This window comes from Hyla sarda, chromosome 1 (genome assembly GCF_029499605.1).
Source record: "Hyla sarda isolate aHylSar1 chromosome 1, aHylSar1.hap1, whole genome shotgun sequence".
NCBI lineage: Eukaryota > Metazoa > Chordata > Amphibia > Anura > Hylidae > Hyla > Hyla sarda.
Genome location: NC_079189.1, coordinates 327,006,446 through 327,032,127, shown reverse-complemented (window position 1 = coordinate 327,032,127; position 25,682 = coordinate 327,006,446). Strand labels below are relative to the sequence as shown.

Here is a 25,682-nt window from a genome sequence, read left to right as displayed (position 1 = left end):
AATCTGTGTTTTTGAATTCAATTATAATGTTCTATTTTTCTAGTATTCTTCTATTTTGTAATTATTTTATTTCTAGCACATAGTCATTTTGTCTGAGCTGTTTTTAACAACATTTAGAGATATGCTTTATGGCAAGCCACGTGGACATAGGGTGGGTTTCTAAGCATGTTTTGTGACTTTTATGACCTGTGCCGATGTCATTCTACAGGGGAGGGCGAATTTTTATTGTCTTTTCTATCTACTACAGTAACCTTTCAGTAAAATTCTGTAGACATCAATTTCCAGCAGTCTTATCCTTATCATCACAGAGCAGGAAGTCTCAGTTTAGTTTTAGGCTTAGTGGTGCAATAGAAAATATCCATTGCCAAAAATTCTTAGAAATATGTGTAACATAAAAACTTGACTTAAACAATAGGTCATTTTCTGATAACACAATCCCTTTAAGAACAGTTCCTATCAGTTGCTTTGACACTTACTCCCCAGCATCTTTATTATCTAGTGCGCAGAAGGTGTTGCAGTTGGCGTGCAGAATATCATTGTCTAGTTACATTGATCATTTCCAGTCAGAAATACATAAGCTTTATTACTGCTACTCTGTGTTTCCACCTTTTTTTAAACTCTTGGTTCATTTGGTTAATGTGTCCAGATGGCTAACTGATTTAAAGCAATGAAGAAAGATTATTAGTTTATCAAAATCTATGTGTGTTGATGCTGAGTTTCTAGATTTATTTGTGCCTCTGAGATATAATTTCCTTTATCTACTGGATCCGTATTATCAATTTTTTTTTTATTTGTTTAATTCCTAGTTTTATGTTAGGATATAAAAAATTAGCTAGGAGATGCATTCTCTTTAATTCTCTAGTATACTGCGACAAGAAAGCCAGAAATACATCAAATTCCATGCTGCTTCCATCAGTAGGCTCGAATAGTTTGAAGTATGGAAAGAACCAGAGGGTATTGTTTCCTTTTGATTTTGTTTCTAGCTTGTAGCACTGCTCCTACTTCAGCCATACATAAGTCTAGAAAGCTAAGGCCTGGAATGATCTGCCCTATTCCATCTAGAAATAAAACAGCAACCCCAATGCAAGCCACCCCAAGGGAGGTGATATTCTTTTGGCCTCCATTGAGGGATTAGGGTCTAAGGATACATTTGCCTCATCCGTCGGGAGATTTACCAATACATGTGGTAAATGGAGTAGACAAAAATAAAAAGAGCCATACTGATATTACTGATATGAAGGGAACAAGGAAGCCCCTGAGGAGCAATTCAAGCTTTTGTCATATAAGACTTTGAGGTTCATTTTTTGATTTTGTACAAGGCAGCCACACAAATTCTTTCATATTATTCTGCATATCAAAAAGAAAATTCTTTAGTTTCTTTTATTTTCACCAGCTCTAAATCCACATTGACACATTACTATTAAAGGGGTACTCCAATGGCCAGCGGGGAACTAAATGTTCCGAATGCTGTTTTCGCACTGCTGGGGTTGCTCGTGCCCCTAGTGATGTCACGGGCATGCCCCCTCAATGCAAGTCTATGGGATGGGGCATGACGGCTGTGAAGTACCCATTTAAAGGATTATTCCTATCACAGTAAGGAATGGCACATAGATGAGATATGCCACCTTTGATTGGTAGGGGTCCAACTGCCTGGACCCCACCCATCCTGAGAATAAAGGACCTAAGGCTTCCTTAGCAGCCGTATAGCACTGCTGTATTTACTTGAATGGCGCTGTGTTACAGTTCCCTGCACAGGCTTTCATTCTTAGAATCAGCGGGGGTCGGTTTGCTGAGAATTGGGGATATACTGTGAGAATGTTCTCTCGGTTCTCTGCTCAGTATGGTAATAATTTTTTTCAACTGTACTTTTATGGAAAAAGATTATATAATGGTGTTGACCTGAGTGTATCCTATTCATGCCATTGTAATAGAAATGTGAAGATGTTTATGTTTGCTGCAGAACAGTCCTCTGGATTTAACCTGGAGTTTGAGGTCTCCGCCATCTACAGCTATGTCATGCTTGATAACATTTTACCGACACTCGGTGAAATCACCTGTGCCTTCTGGATGAAATCCTCCGATGTGACCAATTATGGGACACCAATATCCTATGCCATTGGTGATGGCATTGACAACGCGTTCCTTCTCACAGACTATAATGGGTAACTAGAACATATTTAACATAACCAGGCACAAAAGCATGCATTTATCTTTGCTATATGATATCACACAATGTTCCTTTTCCGTACTTATATAAAACAGTGAATATGCTCCTAAGCACTAATGTATGATAAATTCTTTGGTCATGGTCCCTCTTTACATTTAGTTTGTGAATCTGTCGTTGAACTGTTTTGCAGTTTATTTCCGTTTCAGCTTGTCTTTGATCTTTTTTGCTAACAATTCTGTTAGTACATGATATTTTTCTATACTGAATAAATATATTACAAACACAGATTGAGTATTGGTGTAAATACGATAAATGTAGGAGTATAGCTCTGACGTGACAGACCAGGGTCTTGTTTTGTTTAATTTTTCACTTTATCAGCTTGTTTACTATGTTTTGCTATATTCATATTATGTTTAGTCCACACAGTCAACAAATGCATGGGGGAATCCATTTAGTAATCACAAGGTAGCTATATATATCAGTTTGCTGCAGAATTGTATACAGTTAATCACCACAGACAATACTATATCATGTGCTGTATTTTTTCTTTATCATTGTGGTGTACATATGTACAGTGGGGCAAAAAAGTTTTAGTCAGCCACAAATTGTGCAAGTTCTCCCACTTAACCACTTAAAGGGGTATTCCAGGAAAAACTTTTTTTTAGATCAACTGGCTCCAGAAAGTTAAACAGATTTGTAAATTACTTTTATTAAAAAATCTTAATCCTTCCAATAATTATCAGCTGCTGAAGTTGAGTTGTTCATTTCTGTCTGGCAACAGTGCTCTCTGCTGACATCTCTGCTTGTCTTGGGAACTGCACAGAGTAGAAGAGGTTTGTTATGGGGATTTGCATCTACTCTGAACAGTTCCTGAGACATGTGTCATCAGAGAGCACTTAGACAGAAAAAAAAACTCAATTTCAACAGCTCATAAGTACTGAAAGTATTAAGATTTTTTTAATGAAAGTGATTTACAAATCTGTTTAACTTTCTGGAGCCAGTTGATATATAAAAAAATTTTTTTTTCCTTGGTAACCCCTTTAAGGACCAAGGGCGTACAGGTACGCCCTGACGTCCTGGTAATAAGGACCAAGGGCGTACCTGTACACCCATGGGAATTCCGGTGCCCGCCACTAGCCGGGCAGGGACCGCACCAGGATGCCTTCTGAAATAATTCAGCAGGCACCCCGTGCATTCCCCTGGGGGGTCCTGAGACCCCCCCCCATGTCAGCAATCGCCACAAATTGTTGGTCAATTCAGACAATTCAGTCAATCAGATCTCCAGTGACCTGGAAAAAAAGGGTGAATGGGGCAGACTGTTTTAGGTTGTGGACAGGAGTCTTTTATACTGATAACAAGTTCAAACAGGTGCCATTAATACAGGTAATGAGTGGAGGACAGAGGAGACTCTTAAGGAAGAAGTAACAAGTCTTTGAGAGCCAGAAATCTTGCTTGTTTGTGGGTGAACAAATACTTATTTTCCACCATAACTTGCAAATAAATTCTTTAAAAATCAGACAATGTGATTTTATGGATTTTTTTCTCATTATGTCTCTCATAGTTGAGGTATACCTATGATGAAAATTACAGGCCTCTGTCATCTTTTTAAGTGGTAGAACTTGCACAATTTGTGGCTGACTAAATACTTTTTTGCCCCACTGTATATGGTGTTTCTGTATGGTTTTGTGCATATGCAGGCAGAGTTCAATATATTGTCAGAAAGTAATATGACAGAGAAATACAACTACACAAATACAACTACAAGTACAACTACAAGTACATTCCCTTTTTGATCATGGGGCCACATAGTTCACCGTTGTACAAAATGATGTGTATTAAATGTCCAATTTCTCAGACAACACACTCACATGGTGATAATAATCTAATTGTTAGATCAGAACTGTGAATAGTAATCTTTATCAATTTGCTGGTTGCACTGTTCCTCCAGACCTTTTCCCAATGTCATCCAGTATTCAGGGGGTTTAATCGGACCTGTGGGTTCGAGCCCGACTAAGATTCCCAGGTGGACGCAGCTCTCAACTGTATGTGTGTCTGATGCAGACATAGTTGTAGCTGGCAGCTCCACGTTCTGTCACAAGAGACAGATGGGACTTCTATCACGAGCTGCGTCTCTCTATGATGCTGCTGCCAGTATCCAATGTACAAAAACACAAATCAGTACCCCAAATTTTTTAGTGTTCAGCTTATTTATTTATTATCTTGTAACAAACATTTAACTCAACCCCCCCCCCCCCCCCCCCCCAAAAAAAAAAAAAATGAAAGAAAGAAAGAAATAATTTATATATTTACTTTTGGCGATTTAGTGTTCAACTTTTTGTGTTTCATTGGATCCTATGGTGTTAGATACAGTACAAGGTTAGATTTCAGAATACTATCTCTAGGCCCATGGTAATTTAATGGTGTCAATTAAAACTTATGGTATGACATGAACAGGAAAAAATAGCTCATTGTATAACCATTTTATATATTGCAGATGGGTGCTTTATATTAATGGCAAAGGAAAAATAACCAATTGCCCCTCTGTAAATGATGGGAGATGGCATCATATTGTCGTTACTTGGACAAGCACTGATGGGTCTTGGAAAGTTTATATTGATGGGAAACTCTCTGATCATGGGAAAGGCCTATCAGTAGGAAAACACATACCTGGTAGGTTACAGACTTGACTAAATAGTGAGTCAAACATACCAGTCCAAAATTAACTCAGAATATACTAGTAAATACTAAATTCTGCTCTGCTATTATCTATATATGTAAAATAATATAAAGTTTTTATGAGCAATTATAACTTTTATAATAAATGCTGCTCTCTGTATTAGCTATCCTATTACAAGAGCACATTCTCCCATTTATTACAACAAAATCTATTTAGAAAATGGGCAGTATTCATGTTTTCTTAATTTAACCCATTAAAAAGATTGTACAACTTGACATCTGCAATAAAATTTCCCAGGAATCAGCTTTATAGAGAGCTCTGGCGATATGACCAAACTCAAAGAATATATGCAGAACTTTACAAAGAATTTTGGTAATTGATGAAGCAATTTCAATTTTTTTAAACTCTAAAACATTTAATTATAATAATAATGTGGTAAAAGAAAAGCCAAGAAAATTAAAGTGGAAAATAGGCATAATTTCTTGTAATGTGAAAGTATTTTTATGTGTTGCTGAATCTACATTGAGTATAACATTTTGGTGTTCTAGGCGGGGGAGCATTAGTGATTGCACAGGAACAGGATCAGAGGGGGGAAGGTTTCAACCCTGCAGAATCTTTTGTTGGATTGATCAGTCAGCTTAATATTTGGGATTACCCTCTTTCACCAGAACAGGTATGTTACTGTTGGCATGTATCTTTGACATAAGTTAGTTTTTTTAAATTTACATTACATACAAATTATTGTGAATATTTTTATTTTAAAGGTAAAATTATTGGCAAATTCATGCCCACATCATCTTCAAAAGGGAAATGTTTTAGCTTGGGCAGATTTTCTTCTAGGCGTGGTTGGAAAAGTTAAAGTAGACAAAAAAAGTATATTTTGTTCAGGTATGTACAATTTTTTTTCACTTATATCTAGAATCTGCTTAATTTATACAGTACAGACCAAAAGTTTGGACACACCTTCTCATTCAGAGTTTTTTTTTATTTTCATGACTATGAAAATTCTAGATTCACATTGAAGGCATCAAAACTATGAATTAACACATGTGGAATTATATACATAACAAAAAAAGTGTGAAACAACTGAAAACAAGTCATATTCTAGGTTTTTCAAAGTAGCCACCTTTTGCTTTGATTACTGCTTTGCACACTCTTGGCATTCTCTTGTTGAGCTTCAAGAGGTAGTTACCTGAAATGGTTTTCACTTCACAGGTGTGCTGGTGTGGAGGAGGTGTGATGGTGTGGGGGTGCTTTGCTGGTGACACTGTTGGGGATTTATTCAAAATTGAAGGCATACTGAACCAGCATGGCTACCACAGCATCTTGCAGCGGCATGCTATTCCATCCGGTTTGCATTTAGTTGGACCATCATTTATTTTTCAACAGGAAACTGACCCCAAACACACCTCCAGGCTGTGTAAGGGCTATTTGACCAAGAAGGAGAGTGATGGGATGCTGCACCAGATGACCTGGCCTCCACAGTCACCGGACCTGAACCCAATCAAGATGGTTTGGGGGTGAGCTGGACCGCAGAGTGAAGGCAAAAGGGCCAACAAGTGCTAAGCATCTCTAGGAACTCCTTTAAGACTGTTGAAAGACCATTTCAGGTAACTACCTCTTGAAGCTCATCAAGAGAATGAGTGTGCAAAGCAGTAATCAAAGCAAAAGGTGGCTACTTTGAAGAACCTAGAATATGACAGATTTTCAGTAGTTTCACACTTTTTTTGTTATGTATATAATTCCACATGTGTTAATTCATAGTTTTGATGCCTTCAGTGTGAATCTACAATTTTCTTAGTCATGAAAATAAAGAAAACTCTGAATGAGAAGGTGTGTCCAAACTTTTGGTCTGTACTGTATATCAGCAATCCCTGTGCCCTGGTCCCTCTAGAGGTCTGTCTATTACATAAAAAGATATTAATATGATAAATGACTGCACGACATGGGGGCCCCTAGTGCACATATTGTTTTTGTATATGTGGACCAATACTTCTCTCTTTGTCAGGTGTCATTACCAAATCATTAAGGAATAAGAAAAATGATAGTGCTGTATTGTGATTTATTTACTTCCTTAGGGGTACTCCGTGGAAAATATTTTTTTTTAAATTAACTGGTGCCAGAAAGTTAAACAGATTTGTAAATGACGTCTATTAAAAAATCGTAATCCTTCCTGTACTTAGCTGCTGTATGCTACAGAGGAAGTTCTTTTCTTTTTGAATTTCTTTTCTGTCTGACCACAGTGCTCTCTGCTGATACCTCTGTCCATGTCAGGAACTGTCCAGAGCAGGTAAGGTTTTCTATGGAGATTTTCTCCTGCTCTGGGCAAGTCCTAAAATGGACAGAGATGTCAGCAGAGAGCACTGTGGTCAGACAGAAAAGAAACTCAAAAAGAAAAGAACTGATGAGTACTGGAAGGATAAAATTTTTTAAATAGAAGGAATTTACAAATATGTTTAACTTTTTGGCACCAGTTGATTGTAACAGAAAATTGTTTTTCACCAGAGTACCCCTTTAACCCCTTAACCCCTTAAGGACCAGGCCATTTTATACCTTAAGGACCGGAGCGTTTTTTTGCAATTCTGACCACTGTCACTTTAAACATTAATAACTCTGGAATACTTTTAGTTATCATTCTGATTCCGAGATTGTTTTTTCGTGACATATTCTACTTTAACTTAGTGGTAAAATTTTATGGTAACTTGCATCCTTTCTTGGTGAAAAATCCCAAAATTTGATGAAAAAAATGAAAATTTAGCATTTTTCTAACTTTGAAGCTCTCTGCTTGTAAGGAAAATGGATATTCAAAATATATTTTTTTTGGGTTCACATATACAATATGTCTACTTTATGTTTGCATCATAAAATTTATGAGTTTTTACTTTTGGAAGACACCATAGGACTTCAAAGTTCAGTAGCAATTTTGAAATTTTTCACAAAATTTTCAAACTCACTATTTTTCAGGGACCAGTTCAGTTTTGAAGTGGATTTGAAGGGTCTTCATATTAGAAATACCCCATAAAAGACCCCATTATAAAAACTACACCCCCTAAAGTATTCAAAAAAACATTCAGTAAGTGTATTAACCCTTTAGGTGTTTCACAGGAATAGCAGCAAAGTGAAGGAGAAAATTCAAAATCTTAATTTTTTCCACTCGCATGTTCTTGTAGACCCAATTTTTGAATTTTTGCAAGGGATAAAAAGGAGAAAATTTTTACTTGTATTTGAAACCCAATTTCTCTTGAGTAAGCACATACCTCATATGTCTATGTTAATTGTTCGGCAGGCGCAGTAGAGGGCTCAGAAGGGAAGGAGCGACAAATGGTTTTTGGGGGGCATGCCGCATTTAGGAAGCCCCTATGGTGCCAGAACAGCAAAAAAAAACACATGGCATACCATTTTGGAAACTAGACCCCTCAGGGAACGTAACAAGGGGTAAAGTGAACCTTAATACCCTACAGGTGATTCACGACTTTTGCATATGTAAAAAAAATATATATTTTTTTTACCTAAAATGCTTGGTTTCCCAAAAATTTTACATTTTTAAAAAGGGTAATAGCAGAAAATACCCCCCAAAATTTGAAGCCCAATTTCTCCCGATACAGAAAACACCTCGCATGGGGGTGAAAAGTGCTCTGCTGGTGCACTACAGGTCTCAGAAGAGAAGGAGTCACATTTGGCTTTTTGAAAGCAAATTTTGCTCTGGGGGCATGCCGCATTTAGGAAGCCCCTATGGTGCCAGAACAGCAAAAAAAAAACACATGGCATACCATTTTGGAAACTAGACCCCTCGGGGAACGTAACAAGGGGTAACGTGAACCTTAATGCCCTACAGGTGTTTCACGACTTTTGCATATGTAAAAAAAAAAATTTTTTTTACCTAAAATGCTTGGTTTCCCAAAATTTTTACAATTTTAAAAAGAGTAATAGCAGAAAATACCCCCCAAAATTTGAAGGCCAATTTCTCCCGATTCAGAAAACACCCCATATGGGTGTGAAAAGTGCTCTGCTGGCGCACTACAGGTCTCAGAAGAGAAGGAGTCACATTTGGCTTTTTGAAAGCGAATTTTGCTCTGGGGGCATGCCGCATTTAGGAAGCCCCTATGGTGCCAGGACAGCAAAAAAAAAACACATGGCATACCATTTTGGAAACTAGACCCCTCGGGGAACGTAACAAGGGGTAATTTGAACCTTAATACCCTACAGGTGTTTCACGACTTTTGCATATGTAAAAAAATATATATTTTTTTTACCTAAAATGCTTGTTTTCCCAAAAATTTTACATTTTTTAAAAGGGTAATAGCAGAAAATATCCCCCAAAATTTGAAGCCCAATTTCTCCCGAGTACGGCGATACCCCATATGTGGCCCTAAACTGTTGCCTTGAAATACGACAGGGCTCCAAAATGAGAGCGCCATGCGCATTTGAGGCCTAAATTAGGGACTTGCATAGGGATGGACATAGGTGTATTCTACGCCAGTGATTCCCAAACAGGGTGCCTCCAGCTGTTGTAAAACTCCCAGCATGCCTGGACAGTCAACGGCTATCTGGCAATACTGGGAGTAGTAGTTTTGCAACAGCTGGAGGCTCCGTTTTGGAAACAGTGGCGTACCAGACGTTTTTCATTTTTATTGGGGAGGGGGGTTGTATAGGGGTATGTGTATATGTAGTGTTTTTTACTTTTTATTTTATTTTGTGTTAGTGTAGTGTAGTGTTTTTAGGGTACAGTCGCACGGGTGGGGGTTCACAGTAGTTTCTCGCTGGCAGTTTGAGCTACGGCAGAAAATTTGACGCAGCTGAAACTTGCAGCCGGATACTTACTGTAATCCTCCGCCCATGTGAGTGTACCCTGTACGTTCACATTGGGGGGGGGGAACATCCAGCTGTTGCAAAACTACAACTCCCAGCATGTACGGTCTATCAGTGCATGCTGGGAGTTGTAGTTTTGAAACCGCTGGAGGCTCCGTTTTGGAAACAGTGGCGTACCAGACGTTTTTCATTTTCATTGGGGAGGGGAGGGGGGCTGTGTAGGGGTATGTGTATATGTAGTGTTTTTTACTTTTTATTTTATTGTGTGTTAGTGTAGTGTAGTGTTTTTAGGGTACAGTCACACGGGCGGGGGGTTCACAGTAGTTTCTAGCTGGCAGTTTGAGCTGCGGCAGAAATTTTGCCGCACCTCAAACTTGCAGCTGGATACTTACTGTAATCCTCCGCCCATGTGAGTGTACCCTGTACGTTCACATTGGGGGGGGGGGAACATCCAGCTGTTGCAAAACTACAACTCCCAGCATGTACGGTCTATCAGTGCATGCTGGGAGTTGTAGTTTTGCAACAGCTGGAGGCACACTGGTTGTGAAACACCGAGTTTGGTAACAAACTCAGTGTTTTGCAACCAGTGTGCCTTCAGCTGTTGCAAAAGCTACAACCCCCAGCATGTACGGACAGCGGAAGGGCATGCTGGGTGTTGTAGTTATGCAACAGCTGGAGGCATACTACTTTGGCTGGGGATGCTGGGGATTGTAGTCATGCAACAGCTGGAGACACACTGGTTTGCTACTTAACTCAGTGTGCCTTCAGCTGTTGCAAAACTACAACTCTCAGCAGTCACCGACAGCCAACGGGCATGCTGGGAGTTGTAGTTATGCAACCACCAGATGCACCACTACAACTCCCAGCATGCAGTTTAGCTGATTGTGCAAGCTGGGATTTGTAGTTACACAACAGCTGAAGGTACACTTTTCCATAGAAAGAATGTGCCTCCAGCTGTTGCAAAACTACAAGTCCCAGCATGCCCATAAGGGCATGCTGGGAGTTGTGGTGGTCTGCCTCCTGCTGTTGCATAACTACAGCTCCCAGAATGCCCTTTTTGCATGCTGGGAGCTGTTGCTAAGCAACAACAGGAGGCTGTCACTCACCTCCAACGATCATCGCCGCACAGGTTAGTGACTCGTCGTCTCCGCCGCCGCTGCTCCTGGGGCCCCGATCCCAACAGGGACGCCGGGGATCGGGGTCCCCAGCACCCGGGGTGCACGTCCCGCACCCGCTCACGTCCTCCGGAAGAGGGGCGGAGCGGGTTGCGGGAGTGACACCTGCAGCAGGCGCCCTGATTGGTCGGCCTGATTACCGGCCGACGAATCAGGGCGATCGTGAGGTGGCACCAGTGACCCGGAATCCGCCGCAGATCGCTGGACTGAATTGTCCAGCGATCTGCGGCCATCGCCGACATGGGGGTCATAATGACCCCCCTGGGCGATATGCCCCGATGCCTGCTGAACGATTTCAGCAGGCATCGGGGACCGGCTCCGCTCCAGATGGTTGCGGGGGGCCGGTAAAACACATGACGTTCTCATACGTCATGTGTCCTTAAGGACTCGGAAATGGAGATGTATGAGAACGTCATGTGTCCTTAAGGGGTTAAGGACTCAGGGTTTTTCCACTTTCGTTTTTTCCTCCTTACCTTTTAAAAATCATAACCCTTTCAATTTTCCACCTAAAAATCCATATCATGGCTTATTTTTTGCGTCACCAATTCTACTTTGCAGTGACATCAGTCATTTTACCCAAAAATTCACTACGAAACAGAAATAAAAATAATTGTGCGACAAAATCGAAGAAAAAATGCAATTTTGTAATTTTTTGGGGCTTCCGTTTCTACGCAGTGCATATTTCGGTAAAAATGACACCTTTTCATTATTCTGTAGGTTCATACGGTTAAAATGATACCCTACTTATATAGGTTTGATTTTGTCGTACTTCTGGAAAAAATCATAACTACATGCAGGAAAATGTATACGTTTAAAAATGTCCTCTTCTGACCCCTATAACTTTTTTATTTTTCCATGTACAGGGCAGTGTGAGGGCTAATTTTTTGCGCCGTGATCTGAAGTTTTTATCGGTACAATTTTTGTTTTGATCGGACTTTTTGATCACTTTTTATTCATTTTTTAATGGTATAAAAAGTGACCAAAATATGCTTTTTTTGACTTTGGAATTTTTTTGCGCGTACGCCATTGACTGTGCGGTTTAATTAACAATATATTTTTATAGTTCGGACATTTACGCACGCGGCGATACCACATATGTTTATTTTTATTTACACAGTTTTTTTATGGGAAAAGGGGGGTGATTCTAACTTTTATTAGGGAAGGGGTTAAATGACCTTTATTAACACTTTTTTTTTACTTTTGTTTTGCAGTGTTATAGGTCCCATAGGGACACACTGATCTCCTATGCTGATCGCCTGTGATCAGCGTTATCGGCGCTTGACTGCTCCTGCCTGGATCTCAGGCACGGAGCAGGTAAGGGCCCTCCCAGTGTCCTGCAAGCTGTTCGGGACACCGCAATTTCACCGTGGCGGTCCCGAACAGCCCGACTGACTAGCCGGGATACTTTCACTTTCGCTTTAAAAGCGGCAGTCAGCTTTGACCGCCGCTTCTAAAGGGTTAATACCACACATTGCCGCGATCGGCGATGTGTGGTATTAGCCGCGGGTCCTGGCCGTTGATGAGCGCCGGGACCGATGCGATGTGATGCGGCGTCATTAAGGGGTTAAGACCATTTGGACCTTAAGGACTAAGACAATTTTATTTTTACGTTTTCGTTTTTTCCTCCTCCCCTTCAAAAAATCATAACTCTTTTATATTTACAAGTATGGGGGCTTATTTTTTGCGCAACCAGTTGTCCGTTGTAATGCCATCACTCACTTTACCATAAAATGTATGGCGCAACCAAAAAATACTATTTGTGTGGGGAAATTAAAAAGAAAACCGCAATTTTTTGAAAATTTTGGAAGGTTTTGTTTTCACGCCGTACAATTTATGGTAAAAATTACATGTGTTTTTTATTCTCTGGGTCCATACGATTAAAATGATATCCATGATTATACACTTTTCTATTACTGTTGCGCTTAAAAAAAATCGCAAACTTTTTAACCAAATTAGTACGTTTAAAATCCCCCTATTTTGAAGACCTATAACTTTTTCATTTTTCCGTATAAGCAGTGGTATGAGGGCTCATTTTTTGCGCCGTGATCTGTACTTTTATTAATACCATATTTGCTTATACAAAACTTTTATTACATTTTTTATAAATTTTTTAAAATAAAATGTTATAAAAAAAGCAGCTATTTTCGAGTTTGTTTGTTTTTTCCGTTCACGCCGTTCACCGTACAGGATCATTTACATTTTATTTTAATAGTTTGGATATTTACACACGCGGCGATACCAAATATGTATATGAAATTTTTTTTTTTACACTTTTTGGGGGTAAAATAGGGAAAATTGGACAATTTACGTTTTTATTGGGGGAGGGGGTTTTTCAAATTTTTTTACTTTATTTTTTTTACTTTTTTTGCTTTTATTTTTACACTTTTATAGTCCCCATAAGGGACTATTTATAGCAATCACTCGATTGCTAATCCTGTTCATGGCTAAATATAGGACATAGCACTGATCAGGGTTATCGGTCATCTTCTGCTCTAGTCTGCGGGAAGGCAGATCAGAGCAGAAGACTCCCGAAATAAGACAGCGGAGGCAGGTGAGGGGCCCTCCGTCTGCCGTGCAGGATGATCGGATTACCGCGGCAGCGCTGCGAGCGATCCGATCATCCTGTTAAGTGACCGCGATGCTGCAGATGCTGTGATTTGTATTGATCACGGCATCTGAGGGGTTAATGGCGGACATCAGCGGGATCGCGGGTGTCCGCCATTACCGGCGGGTCACTGGCTGTGATCCAAAGCCGGGACCTGCCGCGCATGATGCCGGCATTGCTCCGATGCCCGCGGTTATGCTCAGGACGTAAATGTACGTCCTGGTGCGTTAAGTACCACATCACCTGGTGCGTTAAGTACCACATAAATTTACGTCCTGCGTCGTTAAGGGGTTAATCTCCAATAGATGCACAGTCAAAGGCAGTGATTTTTTTAATTAGATTTACTCATTTATATAATGCCAACATCATCCACAGTGCTTTACAGAGTTTTTCATCTCCAAAGTCCCCACTGGGGCTCACAACCTGCATCAGTATTTTTATTTTTGCAGTGCAGAAAGAAACCATAGCACCCGGAGAAAACCTATTCAAACACAGGGAGAATTTACCAATGCCATGCAGATGTTGCCCATTGTCAGATTTGGATCCATGTCCCCAGCAGTACAGGGCAAAAGTGCTACCCCCTGAGACAAATGCATGGTGTAGTCCATGGATGTGTCCTGTGTTGTGAGTGTATCCAATGGCTAACTGAATAAAACTAAACCTGTGTTCATGTGATTTGATGTTTCTTTCCCCAATACAAATTTTGTGTCATTTTTTTGATAACCTTATGATAAGGATGACACACTCTGGTTTTTAGCCTTAAGGTAGCCCAAAGATACCTTAGATGTGACATTGACTGGCTAGGCTAAACTGCAGTTATAGAGTTATACTACACTGGTATAAGAATGCTATGGTATTGTCATGTCTTTTACATAACCATTAGAAAATGTTATAATTTCTTTCTTTTCTTTTTTTTTTCTTTTCTTTTTTTTTATTGATCAAATGCATTTATACTGAAACAATACTTTAACAGAATGTAATATATTTTAAAATGAGTATCCAGAACGCAAGAAAATAATTGATGTATTTAATTTTTATGTAGATTGTCCAGCCTTGGAAGGCTTGTCACCTCATTTGCATGCATCTGCCAGTGATCTTACACCAGGCTCCAGGATCAGCTTGTATTGTGACCCTGGCTATCAGATCATGGGTAGTTCAGAACAACAATGCCTTAACCTGGGAGAGTGGGACCAACCTCCACCACGCTGTGAAAGTTAGTATTCAAGTAGAAATTTGCAGAATGCTGAGCAAAGTGATGGAAATTTTAAAGTTAATACTCATACTTGCTAAAATGATGGGGGAGCAGATGTCACCAAATCCTGAGACTTATGATATTAACATTAGATAATGACCATAAAGCTGTTAATGTCACAGGAGGCTTTTAGATTACTGAGGAATAAATTCTAAATCTTGATCGGCATGTGATCACTTAGACTTCACTCTAAATATTACCTTCAAGTTTACAGTCTGTTTAAGTGCTTTTACTGCAAAACTGATGTAGCTCTGGAATTTCCAATTTATGTCTGATAATGGGTCATAAATAAGATTTGCTTTTAAGGCAATATTCACTTGTATTAAATTGGTAAGCTGGGCTTTAGAATATGTAATCATTTGCTGCTTAAATAGTTATAATGTGCTTGGATTTAGATGAGTACTGATGTGAAAATGCATTTGGTTAACTTTTGCTAAATAAATAACTCCCCCCAATAGAGATAATATGTAATAAATAAAGATATTTTAAGATGTTTTAAAAATCCATCATTTTATTAAGGAATCAGCTGTGGAAAACCTCCTCATCTGAAAAATGGAATTAATACGGATGAACACTTTTTTGCTGGAAGTACTGTCACTTACCAATGTAATATTGGGTACTATTTGCTTGGAGATTCAAGGATGTTTTGTACGGACAATGGAAGCTGGGATGGAACCTCACCTACGTGTCTGGGTAAGTTGAATTTAAATATTCTGTAATAAAATTATGCATAATTCATATAAAGGTTTTGAAGGGGTTTTTCTAGTGTTAAAAAACTAAGGGCTAAGTGTCTGATTGCGGGGGATCCGACTATAGGTACCCCCTGTGATTTCCAGAACAACACACACATTTTCCCGCTAAGCACTTCAGCCCATCTTTCCAAGATGAACTAGTCTCAATAGTGATGGTCTGTGATTGGCTGAGTGGGCTGTCACTGTCGGAAGGTTGGGGCCGGAGAAGTCAGTGGAAAGAGTCAGCAACCATTCTGGAGATCGCGGGAGGTCCCAGCAGTCAGACCCCCCTGTGATCAGACACTTATCTCCTTTCCACAAGAGTTTTATTGCTGTAGATTCAAACAACGCATAACATTTTATTGCAATTACACAATTTTTTCTCATATTCTTTATATTTGTAAAAGTCTTCCTACCAATATTCCTAACACACACACACTTATTAACTAACTGTGGCTGTTACCACAGAAATAACACATACAATCCTGCACTTTGGCCAAAGAGAGTCCCCGAGCAAAGGACTGCCAACTGCCACAATGTTGTAGCATACATAAACAGCATGTGTATGGCTGAAATTTTTTTTATGTGACTCCTTAAGTACACATGCCCTCAAATGATGGTCCTCCAGATTCGAAGTCAGGGGACGCTTAGACAACCTAACATAGGTTGGGGGCTACACTGCGACTTTGGTTGTACAACACAAAGATGCCAGTGCTGCACTGTGTTATGTCACAAAATGTTAATAAATTATGTGACAGAGCGACATGCAACATAGCACAATTGTCACATCCTTGATGGATGTTTAGTCACTGGTTGCAATGCATATTGCATGTAATTGTGACTTGTTTGTGACTCTGCAATTCGGCTATGTATTTTATTGCCAAATCTCAACTGTAAGTCACAGCCAACTCGCACAAATGATTTTGTTTGTGCTACTTAGATGGGATTTGCTTTTGTGTGAACAAAGTTGCTCTACTCTCATTGTTACATACAATAATGATATGCATACAATAATAATGAGTATGGTACAACAAGAAAAATAAGCTGATTTTCACAGGTATGTTATAAGGAGTGTGCAATTGCTACACTTGAGTAAGACTCACTGGATTGACTCCATTTACACTATATTTTAAGTTCACTGTGTTTACACAGAAAGAGCATGCTTGTATTAATATATAACTCTTATTTGTGTTGCTTGTTTTAAGACGTTGATGAATGCGCAGTTGGCTCCGATTGTGATAAACATGCATCATGCACAAATACCAATGGCTCGTACATTTGTACCTGTATACAGCCATACACTGGTGATGGAAAAACATGTACAGGTAAATATTGTAGTTTGTATGGTAGTTTGTTTATATAACAAGTACAAACTCCAGAAAATTGGTTTATTTAAAAGGGGTGCCCTGTTACCTATCCTTGTTCATATGACCTATTAGAACATATGGAAATCGTAGAGGATAGTCTACTATTTTAGGGATCCTTTTCTCTGTCCCAAAGGAGGGGGTTCTAATAGGTCAGTAGTGCTTTCCCTCTGGTGGACTCAATCTGTGCATGTATTCTATACCTGCAGGGATCAGATGAGGGTTTGTACTGTTTTAGCTTTAGAAATATAGGAGATGAGTGGAGTAGCGATGATATCTTTATTGGTATTTATTGGTAATATGCCTGATATAGGGAACTAAGAGGTCCTAAAAGCTTGATATCTACATCTTCTCAGTTAGCCAATAAAGTTATCATCGCTACTCCACTCATCTCTTATACCTGCAGGAGAAATATATACAGCGGGTGAAATAAGTCTTAAACACATCTCCATTTTTTTCCCTAAATACATTTTCAAAGGTGACATTAACAAGAAATGTTCACCAGACGTTGATAACTAAGTAATCCATACAAACCAAAACAATTAAGCTAAGAAATTAAGTTGTGTGTAATAATGTGAAATGACAAAAGAGGAAAAGTATTGAACATGCTTACTGATATTTATTTGATACTTTGTACAAAAGCCTTTGTGGGTAATGACATCTTTAAGGTGCCTCCTGTATGGGATTTTGGCCCATTCTTTCACATAAACAGTCTTCAAATCTTGAAGGTTCCATGGGCCTCTTCTATGAATCATGATTAGAGATGAGCGTATTTTTAAAAAATTTGATTCGGCCGATTCGCCGAATTTCCCCCCAAAATGGCTATTTCTGGCCTACAGAGAGCCTCAATAGGGGTGTAGAACACTTTGCCTTGTCCTAACACGCATAGGGAGTGTGCTGTTAGTGAAATAATACTGTTATTTATTATGACATGCAGATTACAGGCATCACTATTAGAATCACTGCCGCAGAGCATCTGGATGTGGCAGCAGGGAGACCATATGGCATCAAAATTGAAGAGAATGAAGAGATTTTTTTATTTAATTTTTATTTAATTTAATTTGAATTTATTTATTTGAGTACCCATTCTGGTTAGCATCGAGCTGGCGGTCCTCCGCGAGGTAAGCTACCACCTGTTCCAGCCCCTGCTTCTAAGCGCCCCTCTGACTGTGAAAGTGCTAATGTTTCATTAAATCAGTTATGGTTCATTGTTATCGCTCCAACCTGTTTCATTGGATTCTTGTGGTAATTCCACAGGTAATATATGATGTCGACGACCATAGGGCCCCAGTCTTGAAAAGATTACATAGTTTTTTTTAATTTAAATTTAAGATTTATGTTAGATTCCCAAGTTTAATGTCCCAGCGTTTACTTTGAACTAATACTGTATGGCCACAAAACTCAATCTAACAAGGAGTCACATGGCGGCACAATGACAGGGCCTAGAGGTGGGGGCAGCCCGACGAGTCCATAGGGCCTCACAATAGGAAAGATTAAAAGATACATTTTCAAATTTTAATTGAAGATTTAGGGTAGTTAGTGCTACCATAAACATTTTTAGGTAATGTCCCAGCAGCATGAGAAGACCACATGGTGGCAAAATGCCGCCGACTCCAGGGACCCCTGTTCCACTACCTCTCGGGAAGTTAGGCTGCCACGAAGCAGGTTGTCAACCCTGGGCACATTTGGCTCCAGACTTCCCACTGCTGTCACCATGCTGTCTCCCAACCATGCTACAACCATGCTGGCTCAACTGCTGCTTCATGGGCAACCTGCCACCCTCTTTTCCTGATGAAGAAGCCCCTTCTGCACCTGGCTTCCAAGTGCGATCGGCTTCATCATCATCGAGTTGTGTCAGCACGTCACTGATGTCCTCCTCAGGTTCCTCAACAGTGTGTACTTCAGGAGCCTGAATGCTCCCAACACCACCAACCACACCACTCTCCTAATCACTTCTTACCCGCCTAGCGAAGGAAGTGGGGGATGTCTCCTCCACTTCTTGGCTGGGCTGCTGACGGTCGTCCTGACTTAAAAGTGGAGCTGAACCCACAGCATAGGATACTTCTATGGGGTAGGAACATCATAGGACAGAAGTAATTGGAGGACATAGACTGCTCCCGGGCCATGCCAACTGATAGTTGTGTCTGAGGAGCCCACCGACTGTTGACTGGGGTGCCAGATGTCACTTGTGATGAAGTGGATGACCGAGTTAACCAGTCAATGACCACAGATTTGTTACTGGTCGAGACACGACTGCTAGCTGATACCGGGAGCTCAGGCCTCTCGTTGTGACTCCTGCTGCCACTAGTCTGCTGCGATTTCTGCCTGATGAATTTAGGCCTCTGCTATTCCTCTGTGCACGTCCTGGCACTTCTCTGCCTGACTTAGTGCATCTCTACTTAGTGCATATATGAGGGGAATACAATATGCTTAACTACGCTTAGAACAGCAGTGGGTGTGTACTTTTGGCTTGCCTTTCACAGTTACTAGGCCCTTAGACTTTAACAGGAACAAAATGGTACACCACTTAGATGTTCGTATGTGGTATGCACTTATGAGGGGAGAACAATGCGCTCCAGTATGCTTAAAACAGTATTTGTCTACAACACCAGCAGGTGTGAACTTTTGGGCAGGTGTGTACTTTTGGCTGGCCTTTTACAGTAACTAGGCCCTTAAGACTTTAACAGGAACAAAATGGTACACCACTTAGATGTAGGTATGTGGTATGCCCTTATGAGGGGAGTACAATACGCTCCACTACGGTTAAAACAGCATTTGTCTACAAAACCAGCAGGTGTGTACTTTTGGCTGTCCTTTCACAGCTTCTCACTCTCCTTTAAGTGCATCTATACTGGATTTGGGCTTGAGGTGAATCACTGCTTTAATACACCCAAACAGGCACTTTCTCTCTCACTTTCTCTCTTTTCTATATCAGTGCTTGTAGGCTGGACTTGGGCTTGAGGGGAATCGCTGCTGGCAGCCTGCTGTAATACACCCACAGGTGCACTATCTCTCTCCCTTTCCTATCTGTGCTTGTAGGCTGGACATGGGCTTGAGGAGAACTGCTGTTGACAGCCTGCTGCAATACACCCACAGGTGAACCTTCTCTGTCAATCTCTCTCCCTTCCCTATCAATGCTTGTAGGCTGGAATTTGACTTGAGATGAATCGCTAGTGCAAAAATGCTTTTCTGTGTCTCTCTCTGTCCCTCTCTCTCTGTAATAGAACACTGGAGTCAGTGGCTGGAAGATGGCTGCCGATTATATAGGACTTTGACATCACAGGGGGTGGCTGGCTGCTGATAGGCTGCATGCAATTCAGGGTCATCTCGCCGACCCTTGTTCCCGCCTTTCCATGATTCCATGCCCCATGTCCTTACATGTGGATCTGCCATTTTAGATGCCTTGAGGCCTGGACCGCAGTAAATGGAGTTTAATAAAGCGATTTGCGCAATGGAATCGCGGCGACATTCGCATTCGGTGCGGATGGAATTTTTCATGAAATTAGTAACGAATTCAGATTCGTCAGATTCAATTCGCTCATCCCTAATCATGATCTTTAATTCTTTCTATAGATCTTCAATGGGATTTAAGTCAGGCGATTGGCTGTGCCATTCTAGCAGCTTACTTTTCTTTCTTGGAAACCATTTGGGAGATTGGCTGTGACTTTGGGATCATTGTCTTGCTGAAATGCTCACTGGAACTGAATTACTGAACAAAAAGAGGCTCAAAATACTGTGAATGCACATACTGTGCATGGACACTGGGGAACAGACAAAAATAGTCTGATTTGCCCATAGCAAGCAATCACAGCTCAGCTTTCATTTCTTAAATAGTTTTGGTATAAGCTGAGCTGTGATTGGTTGTTAAGGGCAAATTATGCAGTTTTTGTATTAGATTGATAAATCTGGTCCTGTTAGTCTTGTAAAGTTTGATGCAGTAAGAGATGTCACTCACTCTGTGTGGATGGGGTAATCAGGTTATACAGGATTTCCCTAGTCCTGGCTGCATTTAAGGTAGGGTCACACAGGGGCAGACATGCAGCGTATTTGATGCTGCGAGAAATCTGCCAAGCAGCAGGAAATAAGCTGTGTAGGTGCTAGGAGCAAACACACAGGGCTTTTCCTGCTACAGCCCTGTGTCTGCAGTAAGTTTCAGAGGCCGGTCACGCGCACCAGCATAACTGTGATTCACAGACTGCTCCAGATCCTTATGTAGTGGGGAAAGCCCTGTGTCTGCTCCTAGGGCATACACAGTATATGTTTCAGATTTCTTGCAGCGTCAAAAGATGCTGTGTATCCGCCCAGTGGGACCTTACCCTTAAACTGCTTTTTTGAGTATATTCACATAGTGCACTTAAATTTCAATTTATTACTGTGATCACAACAAAATAAAATAAAAAATTGCTAAAAAAGAAAAAACTAAATCTAAAACAAATCCATGCTATTTTGCCTTTACTGTATAGTAACTGTGATTTGAATACACTGTACAGAATATACTTGAACATGATAAAACTAAGTAACCCCAAATTCAACATCTCTTCTTCTAACCTTTACTCCCCTTAGATAAATGAGCATAGGAAACCTAACTTACCCACTCTAATTTATACTAATTTAAAAAGAAATAACAATTTTACACATTTGTTTAAGGGTTACACGCCTATCCATATCTGATTCATTTTATTAACATTGTAGAACCAGTAAAATGTCAAGATCCAGATCAGTTGGAAAATGGAAATTTTTCTGGCGACTTCTTTGGTGTTGGCAGTGAGCTGACTTTTTCATGCAATAAGGGATATGACTTAATTGGTAGCACGAAAGTTACATGTTTGGAGTCTGGTGACTGGAATGTTGAAATACCCTACTGCCAAGGTACAGAAAACTGTTAAAGGTGATATTTTTATTGTAACATTATTCTAATAATGTGCATTGTTAATTACAACTAACTTAGTGCTTCCTAGTTTGTTGCAACAATTTTAGAAGGACACATTCTGGTTTTCAGCCGTAGCTGAAACTTTGAATATTGGGGGAAAAAAAGGGATGATGTGTAAGTTCCTGGAGTAGATTCTGTGTAGAAATGACATCTGCCAACCAGAGGTAGATTAGCCCCAGTAAATGCTTTGCAGTGTCCAAATCGGTGGCTTGGTAAACCTAAAAGGTCCTATAACTTCCTGCGAAATCTCATGAATCAATAGAAGACTAAAATATAAAATCCTAATAAAATATACACAATATAGTTAGGTACTAAAGCGCTTGTCCTTTATAAATGGGAAACTAAAGGGGCTAGTGTCAATGAGGTCTCACTATTTTGACAGCTCTGTGACACATCCTGCTTCAAAGATGAAAGAGTCCACTGTAGGGGAAGGGGGGGGGGGGTGGACTGTAGGACATGTAAACATAGGGGAGATCTGTGTTGCGATCTTACTTCATGACAGTGTTTTACTAGGAACATGTAAAAAGGTCCTATGTAATATGAAGCAGGAGGCAGATAGATAGCAGGTGTACAAGTAGTAAGAAGCTCAAATCAAAGAGGATTTATACAATAAATGACATTAGAAACAATTATAAGGGCTCTTCCCATCCCATGAAGTGTTGGTGCATGTATCTGCCACCACTTTATGAATAATCAGCACTAAACCGTACTTTTAGCATATATCTGAATGCATAGATTTTAATTATAGTATGTTACAACTTTTTTTTTGTCTTTTAATGCTATAAAGCTGTGTCATGTGGAAATCCTCCAGTTCCAGAACATGGCAGTATTGTTGGCTCCAATTTCACCTATGGGTTGACAGTGTTTTTCAGGTAAATTACTGTTTGTTGTTTATCATAAAATTTCAATACATACAATTTCACTGTGTACATTTATGATAGACTTAAAGGGGTTTTACATCATGAAATTTTCCAGCTTACTATTAAATTAACATATATTAGTATTGGGAAAGGTCAGAGACAACAGAAAAATCAAAAGACCTGCAATACAGCACTTCTGGGTGTGGTTCCTGTGCTTGAAAATTGGACAAAGAGGCGCACTAAGGTAATAAAATACATATAACATAGTATTATAACTTTGGCTCATGGGCTCAAAGGCTGAAATACTGGAATACCCGTTTAGTGATGAAATGCTTTTTTGACCCATATTGATTCCATTCCCATATTGATTTGGAGTTTTACAATTAGATACAATTAACATTATATTAATATTACAGGAATAATGTTTGTTATATTCAATATGCACTATCAATTTCCAATTGTATAGGCCAAAACTGTATTCAGTGCTTTTGATTTCTGTTTCTGTAGATGCAATGAGGGATATACATTACTAGGCAATAAAGAAACGGTATGCCTTGCTGATGGTTCCTGGAGCAATGGAGTCCCATCCTGTGAGGCAGTCACATGCTCTAAACCAAAGGAAATAGCTTATGGGAATGTCACATTAACTGGTCTAATATACAAGTCAACAGCATCATATACATGTGATACAGGATACAGGTAAGGTATTTAACATATACTATAATGTCTTAGCCTTATTTTATTCATTATTTCTTTTAAGCTGAATAAACTAATTCATTGTAGCAAAGGCTTCTCCTTTCTTCAGTGGTATGCAAATAAAAGAGGAATGGACAGTCTTTCTAGTCAATTTTGAGGTATGTTGAAAAATAGTGGGGGAATAAAAAAAAAGGAATACTCACCTCTTTGGTCTTTATTAATTTATTCACTTACACAGTGCATCTCAGACTATGATTTCACCCATATTGCCACTTCAAGGAAGCTGTAGTCTTAAAGGGGTAGTCCTGTGTAGAACTTTTTTTTAACCCTTTAAGGATGGAGCGTTTTTCCATTTTTGCGCTTTCATTTTTTCCTCCTTACCTATTAAAAATCATAACCCTTCAATTTTGCTACAGACCCATATGATGGCTTGTTTTTTGCACCATCAATTGTACTTTTTAATGACATCAGTCATTTTACCAAAAAATCTACAGCGAAACCAAAAAAAATGTAAATATTTGTGGGACAAAATAAAAAAATAAAATAAAAGCACACTACTTTGTCATTTTGTAACTTTTGGGGGCTTCTTTTTCTATGCATTGCATTTTTCGGTAAAAATGACACCTTATCTTTATTCTGTAGGTCCATACGATTAAAATGATATCCTACTTTAATAGGTTTGATTTTGTCTTCTGGAAAAAATCATAACGTCATGCACGAAAATGAATACGTTTAAAACTGTCATCGTTTGACCCCTATCACTTTTTTATATTTCCGCTTACGGGATGGTATGAGGGCTAATTTTTTGCGCCATTTTTAGCGGTACCATTTTTGTATTAATCTGACTATTTGATTTTTTCATTTTTTCCATGATATAAAAAGTGACCAAAAATTCGCTATTTTGGACTTTGGAATTTTTTTGCACGTACGCCATTGACCGTGCAGTTTACTTAACAATATATTTTTATAGTTCAGTCATTTCCGCACTCTGCGATACCACATATGGTTATTTTTATTTGTACAGTTTTTTTTTTGTTTGTTTTTTAAATGGGAAAAGGGGAGTGATTCTTACTTTTACTAGGGAAGGGGTTAAATGATCTTTATTAACTTTTTTTTAAAATGATACCCTACTTATATAGGTTTGATTTTGTTTTACTTCTGGAAAAAATCATAACTACATGCACGAAAATGAATATGTTTAAAAATGTCCTCTTCTGACCCCTATAGCATTATTAATTTTCCGCATACAGGGATGTATGGGGGCTCATTTTTGCAGTGTAATCTGAAGTTTTCATCGGTACCATTTTTGTTTTGATGGGACTTTTTGATCGCCTTTTATGCATTGTTTTATGGTATAAAAAGGGACCAAAAATATGCTATTTTGGACTTGGGAATTTTTTCACGTGTACGCCATTGACCGTGCAGTCTAATTAACAAAATATTTTTAAAGTTTGGACATTTACGCACGTGGCGATACGACATATGTTTATATTGATTTTTATTTACATAGTTTTTTTTTAATGGGAAAAGGGGGATGATTCAAACTTTTATTAGGGAAGGGGTTAAATCATATTTATGAACTTTTTTTTTTACACTTTTTTTACACTGTTATAACCCCATAGGGGACTATAACATGCAATACATTGATTGCATACAGTGATCAATGCTATGCCATATCATTGCATTGATCAGTGTTTTCGGCTCTTGATTGCTCCAGCCTTGATCTCAGGCTTGGAGCAATCAATCACCAATCCGACGCCGAGAAAGAAGGTAGGGACACTCCTTTTGGTACCACAGTGGTCCTGATCGGCCCGACTGAGCTGCCGGGAGGTATTTTTTTACATTTTAGACACGGCGATCAACTTTGATCGCCACGTCCAAGGGGTTAATACCGGACATCACTGCGATCGGTGGTGTCCTGTATTAGCCATGGGTCCCGGCCATTACTAGGTACTGGGACCGACTCGATATAACGCGGGGTCAGCCCGTGATCCTGTGTTATATCGCGGGTGCGAGGCGTACAGGTACATCCTTAACAGGTTAAACATCATCCCAAAGCTGTCGGCATATAAAACAAAAACAATACCTTGACTTACCTCCCTCGGTGCACCAGTATCCCTACTGGTAGTCGACATGTCACACTGTGGCTCAGTTAATCACTGGCTGCAATATCCCACCTTGGCCAGTGATAGGCAGAGCAGCAGTAGTGTGACATATTGAGCCTGGGCACTGATCTTTGTCCTGGTGCCGGAGCTCAATATGTCACACTGAAGCTCAGCCTATCACCGTCGAAGGCAGAACAATCAGGAAGAAGATTACACTGGAGGGCGGAGCAGCGGCAGGTAAGTCCAGGTGTTTGTTTTATATGCTGGCGGCATGGGAATCATGTATAAAGGGGTGCTACGGAGAACTAAAC

The 25,682-nt window shown here is 39.7% G+C and overlaps 1 protein-coding gene across 6 annotated transcripts in view; it reads left to right on the top strand.

Moving 5' to 3' along the window:
- Positions 1-25,682, top strand: part of SVEP1 (sushi, von Willebrand factor type A, EGF and pentraxin domain containing 1) — a 401,736-nt gene that overhangs the window by 281,544 nt on the left and 94,510 nt on the right. For all 6 annotated transcript variants that reach the window (XM_056519354.1, XM_056519345.1, XM_056519336.1 and 3 more), the window contains 10 exons: positions 1,961-2,162; positions 4,662-4,837; positions 5,393-5,517; positions 5,609-5,732; positions 14,476-14,646; positions 15,205-15,378; positions 16,622-16,741; positions 21,473-21,649; positions 22,498-22,582; positions 23,078-23,269. In XM_056519354.1, coding sequence (XP_056375329.1) covers positions 1,961-2,162; positions 4,662-4,837; positions 5,393-5,517; positions 5,609-5,732; positions 14,476-14,646; positions 15,205-15,378; positions 16,622-16,741; positions 21,473-21,649; positions 22,498-22,582; positions 23,078-23,269 — 1,546 coding nt within the window. The remainder of the gene's footprint in view (positions 1-1,960; positions 2,163-4,661; positions 4,838-5,392; positions 5,518-5,608; positions 5,733-14,475; positions 14,647-15,204; positions 15,379-16,621; positions 16,742-21,472; positions 21,650-22,497; positions 22,583-23,077; positions 23,270-25,682) is intronic.